The 9,599-nt window shown below is 45.3% G+C and overlaps 2 protein-coding genes across 2 annotated transcripts in view; both read right to left on the minus strand.

Moving 5' to 3' along the window:
- Positions 1-2,505, minus strand: part of LOC105433914 (uncharacterized) — a 76,012-nt gene extending 73,507 nt beyond the window's left edge. Inside the window, exon 1 of the mRNA XM_011649406.2 lies at positions 1,133-2,505. Within this exon, the coding sequence (XP_011647708.2) occupies positions 1,133-1,391 (259 nt within the window). The 5' untranslated portion in view covers positions 1,392-2,505. The remainder of the gene's footprint in view (positions 1-1,132) is intronic.
- Positions 2,435-9,065, minus strand: LOC105433915 (uncharacterized). Its single transcript, XM_089077548.1, has 2 exons — positions 8,373-9,065; positions 2,435-3,138 (listed from the first exon to the last, which is right to left on the minus strand). The coding sequence occupies exon 2, from the start codon at positions 2,798-2,800 to the stop codon at positions 2,435-2,437; it is 366 nt and encodes a 121-aa protein (XP_088933674.1). The 5' UTR covers positions 2,801-3,138; positions 8,373-9,065.
- Between the last annotated feature and the right edge of the window lie 534 nt (positions 9,066-9,599).

Genomic DNA, 9,599 nt, shown 5'->3' on the forward strand with positions numbered 1-9,599 from the left:
GATTGAAAGAGCGATATTCGCGATAGAAAACATGACAGAATAAAAAATCTGAAACAAAACATAAAACCAAGAGACAGAAAGAGAAGAGATTAATAAATTCGAAGAAATTCCCTTTTTTTGATCCGAAAATACGGAGAGCCAATGTTCTGATTTCTGTTCTGGTCGTCGTAAACGAAAAGTCGTAGCGTGAGGTGGTGCACGAGAAGATGCAAAACAAAAAAAAAAGGAAAAAAAAAAGGAACACAAAAGAGAACGGGAATGGGGAAGGTGGCCCGCGTGCGTACGGTTAGGATAGTTAAAAATAACTCTGATCGTGGAGCCTGCGGTTCCTGTAAACACGAGCATGGCAAAACGAACATGGTGCTATTCGCATGCGAACCGGTGATCCGGAGGGATTTTAGCGAGGTAGTAAAAGGATGCGAGTGAGAGTCTCATTCAGGTGCATTTAAGGGATCAAAACGAGAAATTGTCTTATTGCTTTCTATAGAAATGGCGATTCTTAAAAAGGATCGAAACGTGTCTTCAGTTTTTTAACTTTTGTGGTAAAGGAATAGAGCGATATTTTATGAAACTTATTGCTGACGAGAGATGATTAAAAAAAAAAGGTCATAATTGTGATACTTGAAACAATCAGGAAAATATTTTTTTCAGTTGTCTCTATATAATTTAATAGATATTTTAAGTTTCTAATACATTTATCGGCATCAATTTAATTTAATACAATACTAATGTAATTTAATTTAATACAATACTAATGTAAATATAAAATCCAAGATAAAAACCCAGTAATTTTGTCATCTAAAATTTGAGATTTGATTTGAATTGTCTAAAAAGATTCTATAATTGATTAAAATATAGATGATCAGTTTATTATTAAAAGGATGTGGCTCCGTAACATGTATATTTTATTCTATCTATTCTATATATTTTCTCGACATATATGAGATTTTAAAAAAATATTCAGTAATACGATATAAAGTAATATATTCCGTTTTTTTACGGAATATATTACGAAAAAAATTTTCTATTTTCATATTTGAAGCAATTTTCTTATTAATTTTTCGAAAATTTAATTTCATATCTCCTTTCAACATTAAGCGAGACATATAGCTAATTCAAATGTAACACTTACGTGCTTCCATAGAGGTGTCTTGAGTCAGTGGTGGACGTTGCGTCGTCGTCGTCGTCGTCGTCGTCGTCGTCGTCGTCGTCGTCGTCGTCGTTGACGATGCAAACGAATCTTCGGTATTGTGCGCGATGGTGACCTTGACCTGCTCCTCGTCGTCGTCTTCCTCGCCCTTCGATGAGTTTCGTTGAGAACTCGCGCGCACTCTTACACGCTCGGCCACCTGCACATCGTCTCCGGAGAACGTCGACCGCGACGATGACATCGGCCCGGCGACTGTTGTCGTGGTCCACTCGATGACACTACCACCACCACCTACAACTGCACCATTATCCTCGTTCCCCACGAGCGCCAACCTCTTTCCGCTCTTATCACCTTCCACTCGGTCTTGAGTCACTCTCTCGACGTCATTTCTTTCGGATATGGTGCTTCCATGACCTCTTTGAGTCGCATCGGGGTACGCGATGTTCCGCGTGATCGTTCTCGTCGTCGCCACCGCCGTCGTCGTTGTCGCCGTTGTCCTCGAAGCACTTTCGCGAAGTAGAATATCTCTCAAGGAGCTCTCCGGACGCAATATCGATTCTCCGAACTTGAAGACGGGCTCTAACGGCGGAGTGAAAGTCTGGACTGCAGAGCGAATCCCTTCGTCAATCGATGACGCGGATTCCACTCTGCGAGATTGCGAAGGGTGTTGGTTAACGCGTCGCCATGCCTCCGGCCAAGGGTTGATAAAGTTCGGGAAGGGTTGATCTTTCAGCTTCGATCTCTTGCTTATCGGTACTCGCTTCGCTCTACCTCGTCGCGCTGCTACCTCTTCGTTCTCGTTGTCACGACTCGGCGTCAAAATGTAAAGATCTTGATGCCTGACGACGATGGTATTCAGCGACGTTAAAGACGACGGCGGTCTTGATAACGTCGGAGGCGGCGGCGACGACGACAGCGGCGGCGTCGACAATAGCGGCGACGTTAATGACAAGGGCGACGTTAATGGCGGCGCGGACGAAGGTGAAAGGCGCGTCGCCAATGTAAGATGATCCAGAGTTCCCCGATTCGCGTGACCTTCGGAACCGACCTCGTTAGGGCTGGACGCGCACTCGATCGCCCTCCGGAATGGGCGCGGCGCGAACGGATAATCGGATGATAGCGACGGCGGCAGATGAACGGGCGTAGTAGCATCGGCTGGGTGGACGCTATCCAGCGGCTGCGGTACCACCGACGCGGCCGTCGTCGCGCGCGTCAAATCGTCGAGAAGAGCAACAACGAGAAGAAGCAGGGGCAAGCCCACCCCCGCCCCCGTGGTGGCTCTCGCTATCCCCTGCCGTGCGATGAGAATCCGCGAGGCGGTCGTTCAGTCCGGCTGTCCGCGATCCGCTCGCGACGATGAGCTTTGTCGTACTTCTTTTCCTCCTCCTCCACCTCCTCCACCTCCTCCACCTCCTCCTCCTTCTCCTCCTCCTCCTCCTCCTCCTCCTCCTCCTCCTCCTCCTCGTCCTCCTCTTTCTTCTCTTCCTCCTCTTTCTCCTCCTCCTCCTCCTCCTCCTCTTCCTCGCGATCTACATGCAACCACGCGATCCAGCGGTTCTCCTCGAGCACCTGCCCACATTCGACGAGTGTGCCTCGCGTCCCCACGTTTGATCCACCACGGCTCGTGCCGACGTCGTGCCGTTCTGGCATTTATTATCCTGTCGCGCGTCCCAGACACGTGCTGCTGCCCCTGTTGCGCTCCGCGATGTTGCCGCCGCGATGGGCGATCGACTCCACCGTAAACTCGATCGACGGGCTGGACGACGATACTCCGCACCCTGTCCGCGCGCATTCCGCCATCATCGCGCACCCCGCGAACAGCCGGTGTCGCGACCCGCGTCCCGGCGATGCTCGGCGCATCGGCGTTGCCCGGCTGCGTCGCGCGGCATCCTCCGCTCGCGCCTCCGTTTCGCGCTTCCGCTTCCTCTTCCGCGTCCTTGCTGCCTAGAGACGCTGTCCAAATAGCGTTCGGAGGACTACAGAGCAATCTGAAACAATCCAAGGATTCCACGCTTTAACGCAGATCGGTATATTTCTCTAATCCTTTTCATCACATTTTTATCGTGTATTCTCCCTTCAGAGATTCAATTCCTCAATTTATGATAGTCATTCCAAAAATTTAATCGCAAAATTTTCATCTAATCTCTACTTGTTTTTTTTTTTTAATTTGTTTATTTTATAATATGCAAACGATATTTCTCATTGAAATTTTATCAATAAATTCAAAAGTGTCCTCTTGGTTTTCTTTTTTTTTAATAAAATTAATTTTGTTTAATATTTAAATAAAAAATTGTTGTTAAATAAAAGATTGATTTTAAGTCGCATTTTTATTTTTTGTCATAATTCTATTATTAAATTAAATTAACAGCAAAGGAGTATTCTTTCTTTAATTACATTTATTAAACTTCTGTAGAACTTAATATTGAGACTTAATTATAAAATATAATTTAATTATAAAATACAAAAAAGTTTCGACAGGTATTCACATTACAAAATTTTACACATTTACGAAATTTACGGCTTGTCTGGCGTTCAGTTAGTTAACACGTGAGATGTTAACAGAACATGATCAATATCAAGTTCACGTGTATCGTTTGCCGCCAATTATTCACGGGACGCAATTACTCCGTCGGGAATAGAAGGGTTAAACAGCCCAATAACGAGCGCAAGTACGAATGTAATAGTACGTGCGTGTTTCTCAATATGAATATGTCAAAACATGCATTTCCTGGTAAGGTTCACTAGGGAATCAATCCCGAGGAGAAAGAGAAAAGTTAAAATAATCATCAAAATCTATTAAAAGCAGTTTTTATCGTAATTTTCACGCGACAAAAATTCCGGAATACTTTCAGGATATTACGCTATAATGACACTTTGGAAATATCTCCAAATAACATCATTTATGCGTCACGAAATATCATTATCCAGATTCACTAAGTTCGGTTTTCGATCTTCATTTCTAATGGGTTACCGCATTTTCGATATTCTATTCATTAATCAGTGCTCCGATTCTGGAAATGCATTGCGAAAAGAATCGATCGCTTTCGCGTACTTTATAATTCAAATGCTTATGGACCGTTTGTTCTCACCAGCAGCAAAATAGCTTAAATAACTAATTTCTGGGCATAATAAAGGTGACACGGCAAGCCATCTGCATAGAGCGAAGAAACACAGAAATACGAGCGTCTAGATGGGAGTGACTGATCTAAAAGTGTAACGGAGGAAATATAAAGGGAAATGAGTAGAGGAGATCGAGGCTATAGCTGTTAAGCTCATACACACGTATACACACACACACACACACACACACACACACACACACGCGCGCGCGCGCGCGCGCGCGCGCGCGCGTGTACAAATAACTATTAAAATAAACTCCACTCGAAATTATCAGAGAAGCAATTTTATTTTTTTTTTACAATCATGAAAATTTACTCATTAACATTTTACTTTCAGTTACTCGTTTCTAGATTTCCTCGCGATTTCAGTACCTCTGAAAAAAATTCTGAAATACATTATTCAAGGTGCAATTTACACGTGAACATCGGGATACAGTACTCTCTTCGAGTGTGTTTTAATTCGACTTTCGATATTCGAACGGCGAATCCGCTCGCGCTCCTCGCGTGTACGTTATGACATAATTATATGTGGAATATTTTCTTGTACCGACACGGCAAAAATTCACAGCGCTATCTCTAAAAATATTTAAGACACGCGCTGAAAAAATAGACGGGCGAGTGAGTGAGGAATATACGGGCGGCGTTTCTCGTTACACGAGGGTCGACCCTCCTGAAATTTGTTTACTACGCCGAGGGACACCGGTGCCCGGGGCTAAGTATAGCCGTAAGGAGGGAGAAACCGCGAAAATGCTATTTTTATGAGCACACGCCGCGCGGACATTGTTGTGCCCGATCGGCTGTGTCTCGACGGCTGTGCCGCCGTTGGCCGGATCGTCATCATTGATGTCGTCGCGGTCATCGTCACCACGCGCGCGGTCGTAAAAATTTAATCAAAACAACGCCATACAACCGATAATATTATTGTAGAAAGAGAACCACGAGATAAATATTTTATCCGAGAGATTTTTTTTTAACAGAAATTCTACATATTTATTTATTATAAAAAAAAATGATAATAAATTCTTCGTTAATCGTTAAATGTAATAAATAAGTTTAATATAGTTGTCACTTTAATAAATTATAGACAAATTATATTTACGTTTTAATAATTATTTTTTTCACCTCTGATAAATAAATTTATATGCGGCATTTATTTATGTTGAGGTAAAAATATCTCAGGTATTTCGCCGACTGTACACGAAAGAGCTTTATCATTCGATTTTCAATAAAAGATACACATTTTTTTTATCGTTTATTTATTTTCAATAATCGCTCGTTTATTTTAATTTTGCGAAATAAATTAGATTAGTGTCATTCAGGTCTAACTCTGATTAATCAAAACTTGGGAGTCATTCGAGATACTTTTTGAGGAAGAGAAGTCGAGCTCAAAACCCAAGTCTCAAAGTTCCAATAGTGAGGTCACGTGACACTTCGTATCGCTCGAATAACGAATTCCTAGTGGCGGAGAGTCGGCATGGTAGAAACCTCGGGGAAGACGGGACATCAGGGTCCGTTTCTACCCGGCACGCTGGTGGAATTCGTGGTACGCTGCTGGTTGATAACAATTCAGCTCGGCATCGGTGTTCCGCTCGCGCGTTGCGACGCGCGGCCGATTGATCCTCTTATCCCGGAGCGAGATCACGCGCGCGCTCTCGCTTTCGCGCGAGCGCGACACGCGTGTATCCGCCGTACGTAAAACGCGAAATATCTGCTAATTATAGTCCCATAGCTGAAGTAAGGAAACCGCGGAGGCACTATTTTTACGACTCTCCCGCCAAAATATCGTCGCGCGTCTGCCACGCGCTCCTACTCGACTTGGGAGGACAGGCGTTCACCTTTGTGTTACGTGACGCGTTTTATCCGACTATTACACGACTGATAATTTTCGGGGAATTCGATTTGATTTGAAACGGAATGCGCAATAGGGAGGTCAAAGACGTATATGAATATTTTATCCCCGCTTCCCGCATTCAACGAACCGCCAAGCAATCCTCACGATTGATTTTAGGAAAATATTTTTTGCAGACCGTTGAGAATAATTCTTCATAATTCTCACGTAATTTTCCTGAAATTGTGGTAAATTCAACAACGAAAAAGAATAAGCATCATATATTCATGGGAAACATAACTAGATTTTTAATGCGATATATCGCCGCTTACTATTTTTGTAGACACTTTCTTCATGGCGCACAGATATCCGTGATATAATGCGAAATAAATTATTTGTTGTTTGTAAAACTTTGTCATATTCTTCAAATCTATCTTTCAAATCTATCCTCGATTAAGTACCATACGATTCGTGAATCTTCTCCGATAATTTATACTTCAGTTATATTAATTACCATAAATTTAATTCAATCTTTAATATACGACAGCTGCGATTTAATTCTTAAGTAAATTCTTAAAGATATCGGTTGATTACTTAACGAAGCATTGTCACTATGACTATCTTAATTTAACGATAATTATATCAATAAAATTAAAAATTATAAAATTGTAATTACGGGAGAATCGATATTTCAAATCAGCTCGCACGTTTCCGTATATTATCAGTAACGATGACGCTCGTTAAATCTCCCAAGTTGTACGAGAGCTACGTGTAAACTCCTCGCGATTTCTGCGGAGATTAATACGCGACGATCGAGGCGGGGAGATGGGGAGAGGAAGAGACGCGCCCAGCCGGCGCGTGAGTGCACGCGTGCGAGCTCGCTTACGAGGTGGTCGCATAACTTCGCAAAACTCGTGAGAGTTCGGAACGCGTGTTCAGGGGTACGAGAGCCAGCGGCCGCCGCCGCGCCCGTTCGCTCGCTCGCTCATTCGCTCGATCGAAACGTGAACGAGAGCGAGCGAGCTTGCGAGCGGGAATTCGTTGTTTTCGCGGCAAAAATGCGTGCGCGGCACGCGCGTTGACGTTCTATTTTCGAATGAAACACACGATCAGGGGATACGAACGAGAGACTAATGTAGAAACCCGGAGGGGAAGAAAAAGCTGATGAGAGGGAGATGGAATGAGGGGAGAAAGAGAGACTTTATTTGTGCTGCGGCAAGCGATATGGAAGAGAGAATGAGATAGGGACGGTTAGGAAAGGGAAGAAGGGAGAGGGAGAGGGAGAGAGAGAGAGAGAGAGAGAGAGAGAGAGAGAGAGAGAGACGCGAGCGTCGAAGAGAAGAGATGCAGAATGGAGAAAGAGAGAGAAAAGAAAAGAGAGAAAACGAAAGACAGATAGAGGAGCTACGAAGGGAGACCGAATGGAAAGAGGAAGAAGGGGAGAATAAGGAAAGGGAAGAGCAAAAGAGAAAGGAAAAGTTGTGCCTCCTCACGCAACGGAGACGCAATGTAAAAACAAGCGAAAGCTTCGCGCGTGGACGAAGTGTAAGAGCGAAAGCCTCGAGCGATGAAAGAAAAAAATGAAAATGTCTGCGTGCGAGAATATAGAAATACATTTATAAAATTGATACATGCTTAAAATACATCATAAAATTACATTAACTCTGCAAATTGATAGAGGAAGAAAGAGAGGTGCGTTAACGCAGCAAGGAGGGAGAAGTGCAGAAAATACAAGAGAGGAAGAGGGATGCTGCTGCGCGAGAACGAGAAGATAGGAACGCGAGCGTCGTCGGTGTAGTACGTAAACGTGAACACCGGCGAGGGGGCTCCGGTTTGTTTTGTGCTATAGGCGGCCATGCTGCGTCTCCGTCGCGTTTCTGAGAACGGAGCATCTTCCGCGCGGACGCGCTGAAAAGCGGGTTCTCGTAGTGACGAGACGTGAGCCGATTCACCCGACGCGACGCCACGTTGCGAAGCGTCTTGATCGCGAGATGTAAACGCCACGGTACGCGACAGAGTGAGATCAACGAACGAAAGAGGGACAGACGGATTGGAAAGAGAAAGGGGGAGAGACAGAGAGAAAGAGAGACAGAAAGAGCGGAGCGTGCGCGACAAAGAGGTAGAGGCAGACAGAGCGCAGAGAGAGAGAGAGAGAGAGAGAGGGGAGGGAAAGAGAAGCAGAAAACGAGCGTGAATGCAGACAGTCGGATAAATAAATAGGTAGATGCAGATACGCAGATACGCGAGAGGGAGAAAGAAGGTAGACAACACGCACCATACAGACTGCCGCGCATCCAGGTCGGGGAGAAGGGAGCCTCCTCTCTTCGGTCGCGCGACGAGGTGCGACGACGTACACGCTCGCAATGCAGCGAGCGGACGACACACGCCGGGCGCTCACACACGTACAGGTTTGCTGCGCGCGACACACGCGGTCGCCGGACACACGCGAAGCGATGCGTTCTCGCTGCACGCGCGTCCTGCGTTTTTCACGGCAGCTCGACTTTTCCTTCGTCGTCGTCGTCGTCGTTGTCGTTGTTGTTGTTGTCGTCGTCGTCGTGATTGTCGTTGTCGCGGATGCCGCGGCCGCGCCACGCCGATACAGTGGGAACGAGAGAAAGACAGAGAGAGAGAGAGAGAGAGAGAAAGAGAGAGAGAGAACGAAAGTGCGTGTGAAAAAAAAGAGAATGAGAGGCCAAGAGAGAGAAAGAGAGAGAGAGAGAGAGAGAGAGAGGAGGCGAGCGTGGCGGAACTTGAACGAGCGCAGGGAGAGCTCGAACCCGAAGCGAGAGTCGAAGATCCGCGGAGCAAGCGGTGCTGCCTATCGGATGGCACTGCGTTCAGCGCCGCGGTACGCGACCCTCGTCGGCCCTCATCGTCTTTCCTCGTCGCGTCTCGTCTCGTCTCGGGGACGCTCGTCGCTTTCCGTCCCTTTCCGTTCCGGCGGGTATGCTCCGCCGTCGTGCCGCACCGCACCGCACCGCACCGTATCGCGCGGGGACGCGCGTCATCTCCTCTCCCGCGGTTGGAGTACGTACGTGCCGAAAGTTCGCGCACCTCCCTGCGGGGGTGGCGAAATTCTTAGATAAAATCCGATAGCGCTTGTGTATCCGATTCTGTCGATCATTGCCGACTGAGGAATTAATATATTTTCAAAAAAGCGGAAAGAAAATCGTGTACATTGTATGTAATAGTCTGTCAAAGGAAGCATATCGTTCCAGAAATGACATGAATTTACGCACGTCATTCGTTATTATTATAGAACGTTTTATAATATAAATCAAATGTCAGAATAATCAGTTCAAGCAAAATAATACAAGTTGATATATATACACACACACACACACACACACACACACACACACACACACACACACACTTGAAAGTAAAAGTACAATACGAGGATTAAAAAGTCAAGAAAAAGTCAAAAGTTGTTAGGAATTAAAAAAGATTATTTTCGTCGAATTGGTCTTAAAAATCTCTTTTTTTCTCATTGATACACGCC

The sequence above is a fragment of the Pogonomyrmex barbatus genome, unplaced genomic scaffold, assembly GCF_055798465.1.
Source record: "Pogonomyrmex barbatus isolate J1 unplaced genomic scaffold, ASM5579846v1 scaffold2, whole genome shotgun sequence".
Lineage (NCBI taxonomy): Eukaryota > Metazoa > Arthropoda > Insecta > Hymenoptera > Formicidae > Pogonomyrmex > Pogonomyrmex barbatus.